This window comes from Platalea leucorodia, assembly GCF_965183815.1.
Source record: "Platalea leucorodia genome assembly, chromosome: 16".
NCBI lineage: Eukaryota > Metazoa > Chordata > Aves > Pelecaniformes > Threskiornithidae > Platalea > Platalea leucorodia.
This window is the reverse complement of record NC_138838.1, coordinates 8,691,945-8,713,114: the sequence shown is the minus strand read 5'-3', so window position 1 is coordinate 8,713,114 and position 21,170 is coordinate 8,691,945. Positions and strand designations below refer to the sequence as shown.

Here is a 21,170-nt window from a genome sequence, read left to right as displayed (position 1 = left end):
AGATATAAACTCTTCAATGGAAAAGGGCTCTCTGATGGAAAGCTTTTTCGAAAAGTGTACATTCTGCCTGCTAGTTTAGCCTCTCTCTAGCAAGATCAGCCTTAAAAAGTGCAAAAGAACAGCTGTGAGTTTCCTTATCCGGGAGAGTAAATAGTGAAATAATTGGAAGCCAGCATAAATCAGCATAAATCAGAATGTTGCAAGAGTTGCTTTTTTTTTTTCCCTTAAAAAAAACAAAACAAAATTGAAAAGCTGACAATTCTTATGCAATCAAACACAAAGAAAGTAGCCAGTCAGACTCCTTGCTTTAAAAATCCTCTCTTGAATCTTAAAACAGTTTCTGGAATTTTATTTTGGAAAAAGAGTCCCACAAAGCTAAAGCATCTTATTTGCATTACATTTCTCCCTGTAAGCAAACATGATTTACAGTTTTTGATATGCTGCTTTTGCTGGAAAGAAAAGTAGTGCAATATTAAAATGACAGGTTATATAAAACTGTCTAGTGGAGGAAATTAAAGTTTTACAGAAAAAATACTTCCCCTTTGATTTATTTTAGGCTTAAGAGCCAAGCAGCAACTCAGGTTTGGTAAACAGGAGTGAGATTGCCCCTTTGATTCAGACTGCAATAATTTTGCCAATTTTTTAAATAAAATGTTAAAAGATTTCAGATACTCTATTTGTTTAATATTTCCAGGATTTCACAAGTCAGTTTTAGACAATGTTCTTCTAACCAGGTACAAGCCTTGTGCATTACTCGTAATACAGATAAAATTGCTAGCTAGACTGTGATTATTAAAGGGGTTTTACTTAAAACCCAGGAGTCAAAAGCACCAAGGTCTCGGGAAGGAGTCCCTCCTCCAACACCTCCTTCCTGATATGAAATGCGCAGAAACAGAAATCTGCCTAGTTAAACAACCTAGCAGAAACTAATCTCTTGCACGTTACAGTTTTTATTCATTGAAACTTGGGCCCCAAGAATACCCAAACCACCAAGAAAATTAATAAAACAGCCTTGCAAAAGTTTGCTTCTGAAAAATGCTGAAGAGCTCCATAGCCAGCCAAGGACAACTGAGGACTGACCTGCTGCAGTAAGAGCTCTACAGCATCATTCCGCAGTCACTTGCGACCAAAGGTTTGCTCTGAACTGCTAGTCAAACACCAGAGAAATGTGAACCTATTTCTCTCCTCAGATCAGTTTTATAGCAGCCTGACACTCTGGAAGTCAGGGGAGTTACACCAGTACTTAATTGAGGATAACTGGCCAGTTGCTACGGTGATACAAGGATCAAATGTTTAGCCATCTCCTAATTTCATTAGGACGGTAAGTCCCTGTAGATGGTGGAGTGTTTTGTTTCTCCTGACTGCACTTGCTCATGGTGATCTTATTTTATATACATATATAAATATGTATTTGTATACATGTACAATATAAGCTTATGTACACACATACATATGTATATCACACACACACACGTTATACACACATTTACACACACAAAGCTCAAATTGCAGACGGGAATATTGGAACTGGGCATCCACAGTTAGAAAGCCTGATGTTCACAGAAAGCTGCTTAGGAGGCAAAAGCCTTCAGAGCCTTCTGCACACAGCCATGCTAAAAAAAAGTTCTGGTTTAGGGAACATCAGTCACGTTTTGTTGGCTTAAATATAACGAACATTAAAACAAAACAAAAAAACTGAAGTGGTAGCCACATGTTCCTCATTTTGAAATTCATCTTTTTTCCTTGTGCAAATCCAGCCTTCAAAATTGAAGTCCCAATCAATTGGTTTGGTCTCTGCTCAGCTTAATTACATTTTGAGAAAGTTAATTTACTGTAAATACAAACTGCTCCCCATGTTTGATGCTAAAATCTAGGCTGTGCACAAGACTCCCTCTCCATGAACTGAATGCCACTGCAATCCGTTAAACATCTTACTGGCACATAAAAATCATCCATCTCTAGGGATCTCAGGTGCAATGTTACGCACATATTACAGCTTTCACCAACTCAACTAACAGAGCCAGTTTTACCCTGCCTGCATGGAAAGGCTCTAATCTGGGATTAGCTTTGCATAACGCTACCTCAAGCACGCAAGTCAGCGTTTACACCAAAGCAGATAAATAATCCCCTTGCACACTTCTGTGGGGCAAATACTTGTTAAGAAGGTCTTAAAGTTTAACAATTCTGCAGAAAAGCTCTAAAAACTTCTATTTAAGAATACAGTTGACTAGGAGATTTGATACTTATCACATGGCAAGTCTGAACGGGCTGCAATCCAGAAACCAAACCCTTCCTGGTTTCAGAAAAAACTCCTTGGTTTACCAAAGTCTAATTATACTTAAAGCATCTTAGCATAAGGAACTGGAGGATGTGCATCCAGAAAGCTCAGCTCTCTGATCTGTTGCTCTGTTTGACACCTATTAGAATCACTAGTCCTGTACTAACATCTCCCCATGGAGATTAACTGGAGTGGGAGACTGACCAAAAATGGAGTTACCCTTCATTAACTGAGTCCACATTCTCAAGTCGACACCAAATCCATGATAGCTCACCACAGGAAATTAAATTCCATCTGCTAAACAGAACTTCACTTCTTATTAATGCTGAAAAAGACACAGAGTCCATATCTAAAAATAAATTTGCCTAATATATTGAGCAGTTACCAGCAAACATAAAAATAAACTATTTAAAAGAGTGAGAAAAACAACTTTGAACAGTTTTTATATCAGAGTCGCTTAGATCATTTGTTAGAGCTGTGCTCACACAAGAACTTCTTTGTAGGGCTGAACAAATAGCCCACAATACACTATTCAGCTTTAGTGCAATTCATAACATTAAGTATAAAAAGACAATTATTTCTAGTCAAAATGTAAATTGGTCAACAAAAAGGGCTTGTGGTAACTGTGACTGGCACTTCACAGCATAAGTAAGACAAAGCATAACAAGCTATTGGAGCATGAGAACATAACAAAATTAGGCACTGCAATCTCTGCACTCCGTAATCAGAGAAAAGGACAAAAGTCTCTTCTTCCTGAAGCTCTGGGGAGGCTGCTGAAGCACCCAAGTGTTGGGTGCGCTTACGTAAAAGGAAACAGTTTAAGACAAGGCAGTTGGGTGCTTGCACTCTCACTTGGAGGAGCAGAATGGGGACTCACATTCCGTACTGAGGATTTTTTTTGAGGACTCCTTTCCAATGTGCTGGAAAAACAAGGAAGCTGTTGAACTATTTTAACGATATCGCTGCTTTCCCAGACATTGTTTGAATCACCAATTCTTACTGCTTCTTACTTAAAGAGACCCTGGAACCCGGACCCTCATCTCCATCAAAGGTACTTGTCACGCAGCTGCTAGAACTAGATTTATAGCTCAGACCATTTTGCTGATGTTTTCTCCCAGCCACCTTAGCAACACACCATTTTCAGTCTTTTGTCATTTCTTGCATTTTAACCCACGTGCTCCAATCCTGCCTGTATCCTGCTCCTTTCTCCTCAACTTTTCTGATAACCATTCCTTCTTCTTTATCTACATCACTGTTCTTCAATTACAATAAAGAGAACAAAAGATTAAAAACCAGACTTCCACAGGTGGATAAGTAATTGCACTAAAATAGACAGCATTACACATCTGTAACATGGTTTTGTTTCAGTCATCAAACGCTCTACATAGGCAACAATTTACGCAGGGAATAAGTTAAGTTTCTTGGCAAAGTAACAGTTTGGAGAGCACTTTCCCTCAAAAGTCCAAGACTGCCTGGCACATGAACACATTTAGGTAAAGGATGAGATCAGTCTTGAAGTGAAACATCATTACATACCCTTTCAGCTCCGTACAACTATGTCACTCTTCACCACTTCTTCTGTATTTGAAGCCAGTGGAACAGACAACTACGTCCTCAGCTCTGTAGACATTCAAGACCAAAGCGACTGCTCTTCCAAACCTTCTGTCCCTACAGAGTACAACAATACTGTTCATCATGTGATACAAAACTGACACAGTCCCTAACTTGAAGGTTAATAACTTTCCTAAAGATGACAGAAAATAGAAAAAGTAACTGCTTGATTTTTTCCCGTCCTTTAACACTCATGGGAAGCATTCCATTAAAATAAATTAGGACACATCTGAAAGACGTTCAAAATCTCCATAGATTTAGCTATAATGGGTTACGTTGATAGGAGCGCATTTATTCCCATACTAAAAATGTTTTTCTAACCAAAATAGTTTAATCCCTCAAAGGAAAAGTAATTCAGTTAAAGACCACAGGTTTCCATTTTGTGGGTTATGCCTCTGTACACCAGACCTATTTTCCAATTCCTCACGAAAAACCACTTCAAAAAAGTCACTTCACAATTTAGAGTTAAAATTTCCACTTTTCCAAAAAGACTTTGGGACATCTGTTAGGAAAGAATGATTTAATATTGTTGTAACACGAGTTTCAGGGATGCTGCACATTTTCTTTTGAGGTTACTAAAAGTTCTGTCCCTGTGGTTAAGGCCACATATATTGAACTATTCTCCCTGGTGGATTTTCTCAGGTGAAACACTAATATTGATGGTTGTCTTGTAGATCCAGCAGTAGAATCAGGTGCTATAATAATACAGTATAGTCATTACACAATATATAGATGAAAAGGCATGGAAGATGGTAGGAAAGACAAAATTCAGGTTGTTCAGGTCTTTGCAGTGATCTTCTGCTGAAACTTAAAAAAAAAAAAATTAAATAAAAGAAAGGAAATTGAAATAACTGGGAACATGAACAGTATCAGTGTAGCATCTCATGCTACAGTGCAGATCACAGATCCGTTCTGCGCTCCGGAGGCTGGCAGGAGGCAGCAAGCCGGGGGTGCAGATCACAGCTCACAGGAGGAGACTGCTCCTCTGCTGACTGGGACGATGCTCAACAGCTGCTGAGAAAACCACTTCAAGGTCATCAGAGAGGGTGAAATACGCTGCTGGGAGGGTGACCTGAGAGCACAGAAGACCTCCTCAGTGTTGCTGCTGTGCTGCTATGCTAACTTCAGTTTCCCAAGCGCCCAGCTCAACCATATCCAGATTTTGAATGAGACAGCATTACAATACCCTGTACTTCATGCCTCTCTCAAACAGGGATTCAGTGACAAGTACCTCCACAGCACCGACCAGTGCCACAATAACACTCCTCAGGGGGAGGGCACCTCACGTATGCCTAAGCAGCCCTTTCAGCAGAACAGATGACTTGGAAAGACTAATACAAGCAGAGAGAAAAGCTTTGGAGAGAGGGGCTACACAACATTGGAAAAAAGACCATAACTCAATATTCAGGTGACTGAACAGACACGGTGTCTTTCACCTCCTCAGTTCCAGAGGGGTATACAGCAATCCACGTGCATACTATGTGCCAAGATGTTTGTCTCACAGCCCTCAGGCTGCAGTCTGCCTTCAGAAGGTGGCAGTCAAGCTCTCCGCCGTCAGCCTCCCTGTGCTTCGAAAAGGCACAGAGGAAAGAAAGGTCACAGAAATTGTCACAAGGTGATAACAGATCCCGCACAAAACAGGCCTGCTAAAATTTGAGTAGGAAAGAACAAAGAGTTAGAAAAATAAGAGTATAAATGCAGCCTTAAGAATTGCCACCTCTGACTCCTCCAGCAGCTGGTGGAGAGTGCAGATTTGGTAGGACCTCTGCCTTTATCCTATCTTGTAAGTGCTGGGAGACAGTTTCCCCGCAAGAAGATGCTTGAACCTGCCCAGCCGTTATATCCAGAGCGCTTCTCCTCTAAGAGAAGGTACAGCAGAGATGAAAGGGAACGAACACAAGTACCTAACAAACCCCATAGAAAACAGTAGCTGAAACATGCTCCTGAGACAACGACTTCTGCTTTTCATAGACGTTAACAGTCTCTAACTGGAACTAATTCAGGTTGCACTACGGCTGCCTTGGCCATTCAATGAGAATACACTGCCCAGACAAGCTGAATCCCAGAGGCTAATTCTGAGCCTTGTGAGAGAGAATATTCGTTTAACACGTTTGCAATACACTGAACAACTGCCTGCCCCACTCATAACGTCTTACTGTCCCCTGGTCCACCTGGCCAGCGCAGCACCAAAACCAGCAACGTGCTGCCCCTTGACTATGGTTCCAACCTGCTACTGGAATACAAAAAGCTCAGTGTTGCAACAGCTTCAAGGCCGTGCTCTTTGTTCTCATGGAATGGCAAAGTCCATCCAACTCACACTTCTCCACAAGTAACAGAAGTTAAAGTTCTAACCTTCAGATAATAACATGTTTCCCATCACCATTATACCGGAAAAACTGGCCTACTCTTACTATACATCAGGAGCAATATTTTTTTCGTTTTAAAAAACAAGCTTGTTAAGAAATAAGAGGGGATCTCAAAATATGCACTAATTACACAGAACATTGTAAGGAGAGGTATTCACAAGGTGTAGTCAGAAACAGTTATGACATTCAAAAGATATTCACAGACAACCACAGGAAAAAAGCTTTAAGGTGGAAATAGTGCAGACATTCCAGCTCAGAGGCTTGCTTCCAGTATGCTCACCGTCCTCATTGCTACTGCCCACTTAAAAGCTATTAAGTCTCCTCCTGTCCTTCCCCACAGAAATTACAAGTACCATTGATTTCAGCTGTTAAGCAGGACAAGAAACTTAGCTCAAATTAATAAGAAGTGCTCACCTCCCATTGCACAACTGGAAACGTGTTTTTTCAAACTCTCATCTGAAAACATGCGATGAAGCAATCATTACAACTGTCACTTATGGCCAGTAACGAATAAAGAAAAGTCCATCCCATGCTGCAGAACTAATGGACTGAAGTAAAGAGGACTGACATAATGAATTCCATTTCAAGAGGTAAATGAATGCATTAAGAGTTTATATACGCTATCATAAGGTAAGATGGTATAAAGCATGAGAACCCGCAGTCGACCTATCTGGCAGGAGCTGGGGTGAAACGACCTTACAGGAGCAGAAGTCCTAAGAGTAAAACAGTACCAAAAGCCACTGCTCAAACAAAATTCATATACTCCAAGGCATAGAAGAGTCATATCACACTCTCTCCACCTCAGAGTGCTCAACCCATATTATTAACGTTAACTAAACCAGGATACCCACTTGTTGGTAAGCACATCGCAGAGAAAACAAGGGCAGGAGAGAACCCTGAAGAAATGTCACACGTGCAGTTCAAAGTGGATAACCTAGGTTCACGGCACTACACAGATAAACGGCCACTATCAAACAAACTTATTACCCCTTCCCTCAGGTCTTGCCCGACATGACTTGCCAAACACCTAAGGGGCAAAACTGGAACAAAACAGGAATCTTACTCCTTTATTACCTTCTGTAATCACTAGATGACATTGGGCAGAGAACTGAAAACCGGACAAACGCATCTAGGTGCTTAACTTCAGTCAAGAGATATGAGACAGTAAGAGTCTTCACGGATTTGGGCCTAACTGCCCAAGTCCGTAAGACGACTCACGGTCTCTAGGAAGAAGGACAGCTGGCACGACGCTGAGGATGCAGTTAGCAACCCAGCTAGGAAAGCACAACACATTTCTACTGGAGAAGCAGACAAAGACCATCGGTACCCGGCTCCTTGCAGCCAGAAGGATGAATTTCTCACTGTGTCATCAGGCACTGTCCCTTAGGCCCAAGCAGGGCGATGCTACCAGGCGGTTTCCGGGGCCGTGTCCAGCGTGACGTGCAGCGTCCCGAGCTGAGCAGGTCTCCAGCGGGACGGGGATGAATGAGCAGCAGCACAGCTATCGCCCTGAACGCCGAGAGCTTCCTCCCGCGCTCCCAGCGGCCTGGGGGAGGCTCCGTCCCCTCCCGGCCTCCTTCACCCTTGCAGCGCTCAGGCTGCCGTCGCCCCCCCGTCACCCCACACGCAGCTCCCCCACCCCGCCAGCCCTCCCGGCCGGGCCGGGCCTCTCCCGTCACCCCTCCCGGCCCCAGGCTTGCACAACACGGCGTGGGCCGCCACTGGGTCACGGTGCCCCGGGGCACCGCCGACCCCGCCCGCCGGCCGCTCTCCCGACCCCCCGACAGCCTCCCCACGCCGCCCCGGGGCCGGACCTCCCGCCTCGCCGCCCCGTCACTGGCGCGGCCCGCTCCGGCCCCGCTCCCTCACCACGGAAGCGGGGCGGGGGGGGAGCGGCCCCGGGCCGGGGCGGCCGTGAGGGGAGCGGCCCCGAGGTCGGTGCTGAGGGGGCGGGATGGGAGGAGCGGGGCAGGTGCCGCTGAGGGGACAGCAGCGCGGAGCCCCGTCCGCCGGGGAAGCCCCTGCGGCAGCCCGGCCCCCGACCGGCCCCGGCCCGGCCCGCGGCACCGACACTCACCACGCTCCGCGCCGCCGGCTGCCGCTGGGCCCGGGCCAACCCGGAAGTGAAGGGCGGAGCCAAACCCACCCCTTCCCGCCCACCGGCGCGCGTCACTTCCCGCGCGCCGCACTCCCGACCCCTCCCTCCCACGGGCCGGCGGTCGGCCCTCGGCCCGCCCCTCGCCGGCACGCGCTGGTGGCGTCACCTCCGGCGGCGGCGGGGCGGTTGCGGCCTGGCGGGCGCGTGGCAGGTAAGCGGGGGGGGGGGGCTCCCCCCTCACGGCCGCCGGTGCCGCCCTGGGGCCGCGGGGCTCCGCTCGCTTCGTTTCGCCCTCGGTTTTTGCCTTCTTCTTCCGTCAGGGCTGGGTGGACCCGGTGCCGGCCCGCCCGGTGCCGTCCCTCCCACCGGGGATTGCCGGTGAGCGGGGCCTGGCGGGGCCGTGGCCGCCTCAGCCGCCGCCGCCCTCGGTGGAGCTGGAGGCGGCCCCGCACCGCCCCTCGCTCCCTCCCCTGAGGGAAGCAGCCCTCAACTGAGTTTTGGGTACTGACTTTAAAAAAACCCTCCGTTTTACCCTTTCTCTCACCATTTTTAGGTGCAACTTTCACATAATTTGCGATTTTTTTTCCCCTTCGTTCTGCTTCCTGGGCTGAAGCCCGTCAGCGGTAGGTTGTGCAGCGTCACGGGTGACGTGTTTGCGATGGGAAAGCGGGGGAGCATGCGCCACGCAGGGTGTCTCTGAACACCCCAACGCAGGAAGACGGGAGAATTCTTTCTTTAACAAATGTTGTCTCCACATAACCGGGTGTGCTCTCAGGAGCTGAAAAATTCCCGAGTAAATTCTGTCTTTCCCCCCCATTTCGTAGCCAGTCTCCACAACCGTCATGGATTATCTCTCCAAACCCGGGTTCCTCAGCGTCATCGCCGGAGTCGCGTGCGGAGTGTGCCTGGGATGGGGCATTCGCGGGAGGCTGCTGAGGCAGCCCAAAGCCGGAATGATCGCGGCCGCAAACAACCTGGGGAGCGAAGCTGACGTCATGGGGGAGTCCGGGGAGTTCAAGATGGTGCTGATTGTCCGCAACGATTTGAAGATGGGAAAGGGTAAAGTAGCAGCACAGTGTTCCCATGCTGCTGTTTCTGCCTACAAGCAAGTTCAGAGAAGAAATCCTGAACTGCTGAAGCAGTGGGAGTACTGCGGACAACCGAAAGTGGTCCTCAAAGCTCCTGATGAAGAGACTCTGATCCAACTCCTGGCTGACGCCAAACACCTCGGACTGACTGTGAGCTTAATCCAGGACGCGGGTCGCACTCAGATAGCTCCAGGCTCCCAGACAGTCCTTGGTATTGGGCCGGGCCCAGCTGATGTAATCGATAAAGTTTCTGGTCACCTGAAACTTTTCTAATCTGGGGACCAAAGAAACCTGTATGCAGTGGTGCATAGCAGTACTGAAGGGGGAAAATCCAGGTTTGTGGACTTCTTGGGATTTCTCCGTATGTTCTCTCAGTATAAATAAAATAACCAGGTTTTGTAAGAGATTTAAATTTGCAAATCATTTCTCTAGCTTCTGCATTGTGTTCTGAAGTGAGGAAGAAAATGCTGGATGGAGTGGAGGAAAGTAGAGCTGGCAGAATTTTACTACCCACAAGGAGGAACCCAGTATATTTAAGACTTGTGCAACTGAGTGAGGATTTTGTACTTTGTCTGGTTTACTGGCTGAATAGAAACTGATAAAGTTTACGTGAATTTGTCCCATGTGCTAAAAATGACAGGTTCCCCCTCTCGGCCTTACAGGAGGGTTTTTTGAAAAGATACATTCTTTAATTCAGAAGATATTAGCTGCTGAAGCAGTTAAATTGCCCCATACAGATGGGGCAGCTGTAGTGCTAAATTTAGCCAAGGTATAGGGAGTTACCCTACGCATAAACAGGTTGTCATACAGGGACTAACTTAAATCCTGTTTTACATGGGATTAAGAGGTCTTCTTGGGTTTAAGGAAGCACTGGATTACAGGAGTTATGGACAGAGGTCAGATCATGCTGATCATGGCTCGTGTAAATTCTTCCACTGCAGCTCTGACACTGTAAAAAGCACGTCCCCTGCACTTGTAATGAGGGGGACCTTCTCCCAGTCAGTTTTCTAACAAAGCTGTTTTGTGAGAACTGTGCTGTTGAGCGCATTTCTTGTACAGCCTCTCAGCCACGTCTTCCCGTTGAGTACCTGTGAAATTTGTTACAAAAGAGGGAACAGAAGGATTTGTCTCTATCAGTCCAATTTACAGACCCAGAGGGAAATGCAAGCGTAAGCAAGCATAATAAACACAGAGAATGGAGGCGTTTTTATACTGTACCTCTTATTTAGTCATACTACCTTTCAAAGACTGACACTACTCACTGCAGACTTTTGCCCCACCGCACTCTCGAACAAAGAGCTACAGCCGCTTACAGCCCGTGGCAGGTTGTGCCCCCCCAGGTGCTGACACCCCCATTACAGACGGAACCGCTGCGGCGCTCGGCTGCCCGGATCACACAACACAACTGCGGAGTTCCCGGGAGAGAGCAGGAAGGGGATTCAGCCCCAGAGCTGGAACCCGACGCTGAGGACAGCTCCCGGTTAAGAGACAGAAGCTTCTACAGCTGTCCCCACCATGGCCAGTGCTGCAATACTCCGTACACTCAAATATGACAGTATTCATAGAGAAACATTTAAGTCAATTTTATTTGAAGCTAAATATATTTAAGGCAACTTACATACCTAGAACATGATCTCAATTTAACTGACACACCCTACTACAATCCTAATGTATCATCCGGTCAAATATGCTGTAGTTGACCACAGTGCAGCCAACTATCAAAAAGTGCTATTTTCTTCTCTCTGGTATAATCTTTCTATAGAAAAAGCATTACATGTTTGCTTGTACTGCCCCCTCAGTGCAAGACACCACTAACGGTCTCCGTTGCTGCTCTCCTAATGGCCCCTCACACCCTTGAATGTACGCACCTGCACGCCCCACACTCCTAGCACTGTAATACTTGGTTCGAGTCCGAAGGTTCTCTTTGAAGACAGTAAAGTGAAGCTACCACTATGCAGCATGTCCACAGTCCAGTAATTTATTTTTAAATCGAGTAATTTCAAATTGCACAAACAAAACTGAACAGCAATATGCTTGAATTCTCTCTTCTGTACACTCAAAACAGTGATCTAAAACACCACAATATCCAACATACACAAACCTCAGGGCAGGGTTAGTAAATACACAGATTGGAATCATGGTGCTCTGTTCCTGAATGGAATGTCCCACAAAAGCACAGGATACAGCACAACATAAGGTCATCTGTTACATATGGAGTGAGCAAAAAGACACTAGCATTTTCTATATGCATAACTGGAAAAACCTGCATAGGTTATGGAAAAAAAAAAAACCTTTTACTCATTTTAAGTCAGGCAAGGTTGTCTGTACGCATTTTAAATTCTTTTAGAGCTATGCAATCCAACCAGGGTAGGATATGCTGATTAGTGTTGTCTCTTGTCAGCAGTCTCGCAAGGTCAAATACAAGTATCTTTGCTTTAGCTTTCTCCGAATATACAGTGAGACTTAAATGCATTTAGAATAGACAGTACATACCGTAAGCTGCTCACATACAATGAACTTAAGATTCAATATTAGAGTTTAACACTATAGAGTGCAAATCAGAATCTTCACAATAGACTTAATGGTAATAAGCAGTCCTGCAAAAGCCCACTTGAACAAAGTTGTTTAAACTATTCCCCTTTTAAAGAAAAGTCTAAATGACATGGAATGTGAAAAAGATTTAACGTAAGTGATTCAAATAGTTTGCGCTAGAAAAAACAGTCCTTCATGAAATAAAGGTTACAAGAACACGAGGCAGAACTCTTGCTTTTCCCTGTTATGAGTTAAAGCGGGGAGGGACGGTGGAGTTTCAGTAAGAAAATACGCTAGCTCCAAACTGACTTGTGCTGCACCTTACATGCTGTACCCAAAGCCAGGCTGCGGTTGCCCATACGGAGGTGCAGTGTAGCCATAGCCAAAAGGTGCTTGTGGAGGAACTGCAACGCTGGGTCCTGCTGTCAACATGAGCTGGGGCTGACCTGGAAGACAGAACGGTTTCATCTTTACTCCTCAGTACTGAGAGTTCAGGCCACAAAATTCCTGCAACTTCCCTGGAGACATCTGTATGTTTAGCAATAAGATTATCCTAGCTCATGCTAGGGAGTTAAATCCTGCAGTCCATATCCAATCTCAGCAGCAGCGTTAGAGTTGTACTTTATCTAGTATTTTGGAACACATTCCCTTAGGACTCGATTTCACATGAAGAACGTTCCCATTTCCAAGGACTTCCTTGGGAAAACCCATGACTAGAGAAATGTTGTTTCAGAAACAAAATGCGTTACTGACAACATATGAACTAAAGCATTACCATAAACAATAGGTTGTGTTTCCGTAGCTTGCTCCTCTTCCTTTCTCAAAGACTCTGATGCATCCAGTTTATCCACCTGGAATGGAGACCAACAATTAAAAAACTCCTCTAAAAGAGGTACTTGTTCATGGCAGAGAAGTGGAAAAGCCTTAGTGGTATGTTAACACCCATCAAGAAAAGGAGACCATTTACAAGTTAAGATCAATTCAAGTAGCAATGTTGGTACTGGTGCAGTCAAGATTGTCCGTTTCCTGAAAAAAAATCCCTAATTGAGGGATTTGTGGAACTTCTTTGAAAGCTCACTCCAGGCTGAAGCTTTGTATGAAAGGTCCCATACTGGACTAGAGCTACTTTGACATCAGTAAGCTCATCAGTGTTGCTCCAACTGCTTCAAACCAACAGCCTTAGGACACAAACTCAGATTTTAGCACGTCAGTTGGAGACCTTTGGTGTTGGAGCAATTGCTAAGATAATGCCCACACCTGGAGAAGTTTCCCTGAACATAACATTGAGGCAAAGTAATCTGAAGTTGGTATTTGTATACAGAAGACTGCAATAGCATCCGACATGTCACTTGAGCCTCAGGATTTCACTTTCCAAACCCATTCAACTCATGCAATTTAAGTTCAAATGCAGAGAATGCATGTGTATAAGACTTGCTTTTTTCCACTCTAGAACTGTGTGGCAGTCAGCCTAAACCCACAAATACTCAACTTGTTCAAGCTTAACACACAGTAACAAGACAAGACTAGCCAGCTTCACTCTGCTGCACAGCAAGTGCAATTGTGCTGTTAGCCCACCCCTACAGAAAGGCAAGAGAAGAAACTTCTTCTGTAGTGAAATATTGCTCGTTACTACAACGGATCCAAGGAAACTCAGCATTACTACAGTCTAAGGCAGGCCCTGAAACTAAAATCACAAAAATTAGGTATTGGTATTTTACCTGGGAAGTAAGATTTAGAATAAAGTCAGAGACAATCATGCCAATTACTTTTTAAGACAGTAAGACAACTCACAAACCAGATTAGTCTTTCATTTCATTTGTGTCCTTAATAAAGGAGTTTGAAGACAGGTTTCCTGTACTTACACAGGGTTGGCATTACTTATTGAGCTACACCAACATCCGTGACATGAACAGTTTTCAGCTTAACTGTGCTACATTAGCAAATATTTGCAGGCAGCTCTAGCAGCTTTCTTCATTTTAGTTATGAATGACAACGTGTTCCATAAACCTGTTCTCATTTGTAACCTCGATTAGAGGCATAAATCCAGGAAGTGGCATAAGTCCTGAGCTTTGCGTTCATTCATTGACTGGGCTTTCACGGCAAGCCTCTTTGTTGCCTCACACCAGTATCTGGCTTGCTGCTGTCAAAGCGCACAGGAGCGTATGCCAATGCTTTGAGGCTCATTTCCAGACACCGTGCTGAGAACTGCATTGTTTTTAACTCAAAGAGCAACACACTGAACACAGAAGCACAAGTTTAGAGATGCAAATCCAAGGAGAATGTGCAGAGTTTGCTACTAAGCAGAGGCATTTGGCTTACGCACACTTGGAAAGCCTCCAGCCCAGGACCATTTAATGCATTTTGGACAGAGTTTTGTTGCCTCCCCTCAGAGCTAAACAAGTATTTACAATAACAAGCGCAAGTTTGAAACCAGCCTGCAGGATGGTTCTTACACCACTTGCTTGAGCATCACCAGGTTCAGTACCCTACACACTTGCAGCAAGATTGTTTTAAAGGCTTTTCCACAGGGACTGCAATAAGCTGCAGGGGAAAAGTAACATGCATTCAATGTTCTTGTGTTATGTGTGCATGAAAAAGAGGCAAAAGTACTGAAGCAAGAGTGAGGTCTGAAGATGACTGCCATACAGGCTCCCCCCAAAAAACCACACGCAGCCCACAGCAATGCCTTGTAGCTTAAGGAATAGTGGGATGTAATTGCAATGACTGCTACACATGCGTAGTTTATGCAAACACTGCAGTTCGATTACCTTTTTTCACACACACGCTTTCTTACTGCCTCGCTTACTAGCTGCTGAAGGACCTTACACTATGCATTTTAGTCAGGTTAGCCTTGAGTTCCAGTGGTGTAATTACAGACATCTTGTCACCAAGAAGCAGTTTGCATTTAGTCCATCTTCAAGCCATTTATCAGTTTGCTCACCCTTTGCTCAACCACATTAATGGAAAACTCACACTAAGGCTGACCTCTGGTCTAACGAGAATCGGAGTGGTATTTGTACAGAAGCAGATGGACAGAAACCTTAGAGATTGCCCTTCGGAAGGGCAAAATTGCATAGCAAAAGCCAAGCCTCAGAAGAGCAATAAGCATTACTTTTTTTTTTTTTTTCTTTTTAAATGAGGTAGCAAGAGAAGTTTAGTGAAGCTGAAGAGCTTGGAAGGCAGTCTTTTTTGCACAACTACAAGAAATTTACTACAGGGAAGAGAACCACAGACTTTGCCTAATAGCTGAAGTTTTAAGTTGCTATGTGAACTACAGCACCATGTGGATTAGACTAGCACCATAAGAACTGGACACCTGAATGAGGAAGAGTCTCTTCTGAAGCAGCTAGTATCTATTCTGCCTACTGTCAGCACGCATTAGTAACGGTCAAGAGATCAGAAACTGGATCACAGTCCTTAAACTAGCAAACACCATGTTGATTTACAGTTCAGAGACAGCAGTCCAAGGCTTAATTATTTCATATTGTAGGTGGTTCTTCCAGTCAGATTGGCCATCAAATAGTAGCACTTGTGTATCCTTTCAATACCAGGTTGACTGTGATCCAACTGATCACCTGTATGCCCTTCCTGAGGATCTATTAGCTTATTAGTAGCAAATGAATCTACTTTTGTCCTACAGCACTAGCTACTTGTAGAGTTAAACAATTTGCATATGCTTTAGTGATATTTTGTTTGGGGGAAAAGCAGTAGCAGCAGTGTAGTAAACATAGGAAAGAAAAAAAACTCATGCAGAATCCTTAGACTTAGTCCTCCAGACTTAAAGATGGAAAACAAGAATCAACTTTCACCTTTTCCTTTATTGCATCAACCTGCAAAGGAATTCAGAAGGTGCAGCTTAGAAAAATCAAATTCCATATTTAGCATATAAAAGGTAGAAACAAAAGCGTCAGGGAAGAAATAATTAAGGTACAGGTGAGTAAAAACAAAGATACACCAGAAGTATCTGCTTTAGAAAGGCAGCTCTGCTTGTTGCTAGATCTTACTGCATTGACTTCATTAGCTACACTACAGTTGTATCCTAACCCTTTAGCAGATCATGAAATTTTAATCTTTAAGAATCCTACTCCAAGACTACTACTCCCAAGAGAGGCCTAGTATTAGCTTGGTACATCAGGCATACCTGACAAGCCATGCTGTTACTTGGATAGCTCCCCACCTCCCCCAAAATACAGCATTTAAGGATAGCAAATTGCCATAGGGCTAGAAAGTAGTCCTGCCTTTAGAAGTAACAGCCAGGCAAATCTTCTAAACAAACAGGCACTCTAGTCTTCATTGACTCGAGTAGTGAGTTAAGCTTTTACTTCTCACAGAAGGAGTCTTAATCATTAAGGAACGTACACCATTTCACTGGAAGATACTCTAAAAGCTTTGGCTGGGCAAATCTTGCTAGTGACAGTTGGCATTTAACTCAAATCTGGTTCAAGTCTGTCAGAGCATTACCAAGTACTTTCCCCATCCTAAGTCACTTCAAACAAAAGCTGAGTCATAATTAGTGCCATTAAGTATCAGAGCCACATTTTAGGTTAAATGCACAGCAGACCAAGTTAATTCGAGATCTAGCTATAAAGCTTTTTTAGTATACAGTCTAGAATTTAGTTAGAGCTTGATCCCAGCTGGGATTCCTGACTGACACAGCATATGAAAAGCCTGAATCCTGGAATTACTTGAAGACACTGCCCATGGTCAGGCAAATACTACTGATGTAGGTTCTGTAATTGGTAGATAGGGTGAAGTCTGCAAGTGTTTCAGTCTCTTAGAGGGCGAAGTCTCTCCCCAGATGGACTGAAAAATAAGTGTGGACATGGACAGACAGACATTTGACAAAAGCCCATATCAATGTTAGTAGCAAGCAGACAGTCTCAAGGCATACACCACAGTGGCTAACAAGCTTTCAGTGTTGGAGAGGCACCCGCTCTTACCTTGGTCAAGTACTCCTTCATGACCTGAATAAAGTATGGCATGGCAAAGTCCATGATGTTGTGCCTCCATGCTGTTTCCAAGACAACGTCTGGCCTCAGGAGATCGTAGCAGGTGAAGAGACAAGCACCAAAGCATTCTCTCTTGTTCTCCTGCAAGAACCACTGCAACAACTCTTCTGCCAGCTCAGTATCTTTGGATTCTGAAGCATACTGCATTGCATCCTACAACAGGAGAGAGTCTGCTTAGCCTCAGGTGCCATAGTACAACCACTGACACAGATGTGGCATTTAACTGAGCTGTAATCTATTGCTGACGTTAGCAGACAGGAGGCATTCTATGACTTGTTTCCAAGAAATCTGTCCATCTACTGCCGCTCCGAAGCAAGATTTGCCGGATTAGCAACAGGCACCACCTAGCGGCATCCAAAAAGATGCAGCTTTACTCAAAAGTCACAGGTCTCTAAACAAGCCAAGTATGCTAAACCAGTCCTGTGTAGTAGTCTTACCTTATACAGTCTGTCTTTCTTACAGAGTTCTACACTCTGTTTCCAGCGATTGTTTCCTTTGAAGAGATACGCAGCAATTCTTCGGAATTCTATTAGTTCATGTTTCTCCAAGCGTTGAGCAAGAGAAATGTTGTCAAAGTTGTCATAAGCATCTATAGAAGTCCTAAGAGCCTGAGTTAAGTAGAAAAAAGTTATTCATACCTCAAATGTACAACTACTTCCACAAACATACAAACATTTTCCATACATCTTAGTTCTGTATTCCTACTTCTAGGAGGATAAAGTACTCTAGCCAGAGCTGCAGAGATTTTTTTTTTTTTTTTTTGAGAAGCTGGTGTTTGACACACATGTAGTTTTCAGTATTCCAGTCAGTATTTTTCAGCAGCGATTACTGAGGTTAAGAGCCTCTGAATACCAGACAGCTGTTCTCTGAAAACAGTAGAACAGCTAGACATCATAACTATTTGCCCCTTCCACGAGTTCTTTCCTTAGCACCCACTCCTTGCCTTAAATACAAGCTGATCTGCCACACGCATAACAAAGTAGCCAGTCTATCCCCAGTAGGAATGACCCAGAAAGCTCCCACAAAGCCACTAACAGTTCTCCACTTAATCCTTGGCTAGTCACCACTAGTTCAGGTTGAAGTGGCAAAGGACATATACTTAAGGAATGCAAGTTAACAGCAAGCAGGTAAAGTCTACCGAAAACGAGAGAGAAACCTGTGTTTCTAGACATTAAACACACACGCATAATATTAGGTTAATACCGAAGCCAGCTCGAGTAGAACTTTGAAATTCAGGAATAGCTGCTTCTATTGCGAAGCATATAGAACGTGCAAGTCGATACCCATTCCAGATACTACCATTTCAAGACAAGACATACCTGGTAGTCTTCTTCAATAATGAAGAGGTTGTTCAGGGACTCGTTCACAGATTTGTTGTTGTGATTTTGAACAGAGCGCAAGTAAGGCTTAACCAGTGGTAGCTGTTTAACCTTCAAGGAATCGGGTAGATAAATTTAAGTCAAGGTAACTTTTTGTAGAGGTCTCCTAGCATCTTCCCTATGAGGCAGTGAAGTAGCTAAGCATTTTCAAATGCTGCTACAGCTAAATGCTTTTCCAATTGCAACTTTTTCTTTGACCTGGATAGTAGGAAAATTACCTTTGTGAAGAAGGTGACAGCACGAGTGTGGTCAAGCCGAGGGGACAACACCATCAGCAGATCATTGAGCAACAGAGGTTTAAATTCCAAATAGAACTGAACTGCCTTGTAATACAGCTCCACATTGGCCACCTAGAGATAAGTAAGGACGCACATTCAGAGCAGAAGCTTGACTATAGAGGAATCCAAATGAAAGACAGACATAACCTTAGATACTCCAGCACAACTGAGCCACCATCCAAGACTCATTCTGGTCTCTAGAAATCTCTAAGTTACTGTAGTTGACTTGCTTTGAAATTATGTGGCAATATCAAGAACTTTGAATTTTAAACAGGCTACTAGTGAAGGAAGAGATCTACAGCGCACATAGCAAGAAATTTATTTCCTTTCACTAGGAAAGGAATACCTTAGTGATGATATCTTTGAACTGGCCTTCTTTCCAAGCATCTGTTGGGTGATTCATCATTGTGATTATGGCGTTATCATATTCTTCATACTTATCATACAAGAACACCAGTTCAGCCCAGAGATGGGCTTGTTCCGCAGCTCTCAGAACCTAAGGCAAAAAGTGTATTAGAAATTCCCGTTAACATATATTGCTATCAGTATCCATCAGTGCTCAGGCTTTAGTGCTATTAATAACTTCAAGAGCTGCTACTGCAAAACCTAGGGTACAGACAATCCAGACAGATGCGTTTTAAGTTAAATTTAAGGCCTCAGACTTTCACCTTGGGGATATTGACTCTGGACCAGAATAGCTCCAAGTGCTCCCTCATCTTCTGTGGCTTGAATTTGGAGTAGAGAATTGCTAGCTCTGTAAACATCCCCATGTGCGCTCGCTCAAGTCCAAGTGCTGCTTCCAACATAGTTATCAGCTCTTCAAAGTAGCCACGATCCTAAGAGATACAGACAGTGAGAGATGTTTCACATTAGGAACCAACCTGACTCTAAATTTCCAGTTTTGGACAGAGTTGCCATGAAAGAATTTAGACTTTGACTGTACAACAGGAGGCAGCTTAATTACCTGGTAATAGTTAATTAGCTCTTCCAACTCATCTGCATGCACTACAATATGGAGTCCACACATCTGGGCCAGGCGGAACTCTTTTCCATCAACACAAGCGAAGCAGACCTGGAATTGACAATTGCATTATTGTTTCTCATCAAAGCTTCTGAAGAGGCTACAGCTTTGAAGTCTCTTAACTTATTCAATCAGCAAGTTTACCTCTTTCCATGTGCGAGTACTGTTTGCTTTCCGAGCACCATCCACAGCTGCCTGGTATTCACCTAGGTGAACTAAAGTCGAGGCTAAACGGCCAAAGTTGGACACGTTGTTATACAACAGCTTAGCTGCTTCATACATCTTTTCATCATAACAGCGATCACCAACCTACAGGAGAGCATAACCAGGTTATTCTTGCAGATTTTCAGTCAAGGGCTTACATAAAGTGTGTAGCACTCAAGTCATTATCAAAATGGAAATGCCTTTAAAGTCCAAGATCTATCTGCATATCCAAAGAGACAGAAGTCCCAACACCCTCCGGTTAGCAAGGCCTAAGGAGCTTGCTGCTATGATTCACCAACACTGAAACTCAGTCTCACTCACTTGCTGGATATGTGCATTGTTGGGTCCATTGATAAACTCCTCTAGCTCTGCTAGACGGTTTGTTTTAGCAAGAGCGAAGATTAATTCCGTTTCCACATACGACTCCCGGGCCTTCTTGCGTGCCATCTGGAGATACTTCACCAGTTCTTCCCAGTTTCCTATGAAACAGAGTTCAGAATGCTTACTTCCCACCATTGAGGACACTTGTGCTTAAGCTATACCGGCAGCTCAATCTAGTTTGACTAAGTATTTCTACAGCTATTCCCCAACAATCAAGACTAGCCTTCATACTGCACATGCTACATTAGGAGTAATAAAGTCACCTTACAACAGGCCTAACCGAATGAATCCTGGTATTTAATTTCATGCAAAGACCTCCTTTGTAGCAACTACTCTGACAGAAGTCTCCAGCTAGCTAAAGGAGGTAGTTATAAGACCACTGATTATCTGCAAAAGGAGTACACTACCTTTTCCCATTCTTGCTCAGGGCAGTCTTTGAAAGACCAGATTCCTCTGCTTGCATCAAGATACAGGTTTGGCAGAACTGCAGTTTGAGCAACAGACCACGCAAAAGAGCTGAACAACATCAAAGATTTAAATAAAACTTAATCATACCACTGGCATTGGCAGCTTGAACAACTTCCATGTACGAGGAAGGATCATCTGCTTTAATATACGAGTCAATTGCTTCCTTTACCATCCCTTTCTGAAGCTGTGCTTTAGCCAGCTGACTCCATACAGCAGGCTCATTGCAGCGTTCAGCAAATTCATACGCACGATCCAGGTTTCCAATGTGCTCTATTAATACCTAAAGAAAGGTGCTCTATATTAATACCTAAAGAAAGGGTCACCACAATCAGCCACTCTCTATAAAGGTCAGTTTTACAAGACACTGAGCTGTGTTTTGTGTTAGTTCTTCAATGGATCCACCATTGCTTTTAAAATAGGGACTACCCTATATAACCCACACAGCATGAGTAAAGTT

General features: G+C 44.1%; 3 protein-coding genes across 9 annotated transcripts in view; 1 reads left to right on the top strand and 2 right to left on the bottom strand.

Annotated features, from left to right (window-relative positions):
* Positions 1-8,408, bottom strand: part of VMP1 (vacuole membrane protein 1) — a 69,728-nt gene extending 61,320 nt beyond the window's left edge. Inside the window, exons 1-3 of one of the 4 annotated variants that reach the window (XM_082328381.1) lie at positions 7,583-8,138; positions 5,326-5,457; positions 3,815-3,946 (exon numbers count right to left, since the gene is read on the bottom strand). The gene's annotated coding sequence lies outside the window, so the exon portion shown is untranslated. Of the gene's footprint in view, positions 1-3,814; positions 3,947-5,325; positions 5,458-7,582; positions 8,139-8,332 lie in introns of those variants that run through there. The other 3 variants (XM_082328380.1, XM_082328382.1, XM_082328383.1) reach the window with 3 other exon arrangements.
* Positions 8,409-8,464: 56 nt separating this feature from the next.
* On the top strand, positions 8,465-9,835 carry PTRH2 (peptidyl-tRNA hydrolase 2). Of its 4 annotated transcripts, XM_082328598.1 has the most exons (3): positions 8,465-8,564; positions 8,907-8,976; positions 9,178-9,835. In XM_082328598.1, exon 3 carries the CDS (start codon positions 9,196-9,198, stop codon positions 9,712-9,714), a length of 519 nt encoding a protein of 172 aa, XP_082184724.1. In that variant the 5' UTR covers positions 8,465-8,564; positions 8,907-8,976; positions 9,178-9,195; the 3' UTR covers positions 9,715-9,835. The 4 variants fall into 4 exon arrangements, with proteins under 4 accessions (XP_082184724.1, XP_082184721.1, XP_082184722.1 ...); XM_082328595.1 differs by lacking the exon at positions 8,907-8,976 and having other exon boundaries at positions 8,475-8,564; XM_082328596.1 differs by having other exon boundaries at positions 8,486-8,564; positions 8,967-9,835.
* A 1,239-nt stretch (positions 9,836-11,074) lies between these two features.
* The window catches only part of CLTC (clathrin heavy chain), a 34,349-nt gene continuing 24,253 nt past the window's right edge, over positions 11,075-21,170 (bottom strand). Inside the window, exons 21-32 of the mRNA XM_082328553.1 lie at positions 20,801-20,993; positions 20,186-20,343; positions 19,805-19,969; positions 19,604-19,711; positions 19,308-19,475; positions 18,986-19,135; positions 18,580-18,711; positions 18,302-18,412; positions 17,420-17,590; positions 16,914-17,135; positions 12,749-12,824; positions 11,075-12,419 (exon numbers count right to left, since the gene is read on the bottom strand). Of these exons, the coding sequence (XP_082184679.1) occupies positions 12,295-12,419; positions 12,749-12,824; positions 16,914-17,135; positions 17,420-17,590; positions 18,302-18,412; positions 18,580-18,711; positions 18,986-19,135; positions 19,308-19,475; positions 19,604-19,711; positions 19,805-19,969; positions 20,186-20,343; positions 20,801-20,993 (1,779 nt within the window). The 3' untranslated portion in view covers positions 11,075-12,294. The remainder of the gene's footprint in view (positions 12,420-12,748; positions 12,825-16,913; positions 17,136-17,419; positions 17,591-18,301; positions 18,413-18,579; positions 18,712-18,985; positions 19,136-19,307; positions 19,476-19,603; positions 19,712-19,804; positions 19,970-20,185; positions 20,344-20,800; positions 20,994-21,170) is intronic.

What these genes read in the sequence shown, in the direction of transcription:
- PTRH2 (XM_082328598.1), top strand. Translation starts at nt 9,196, where the DNA reads ATGGATTATCTCTCCAAACCCGGGTTCCTCAGCGTCATCGCCGGAGTC.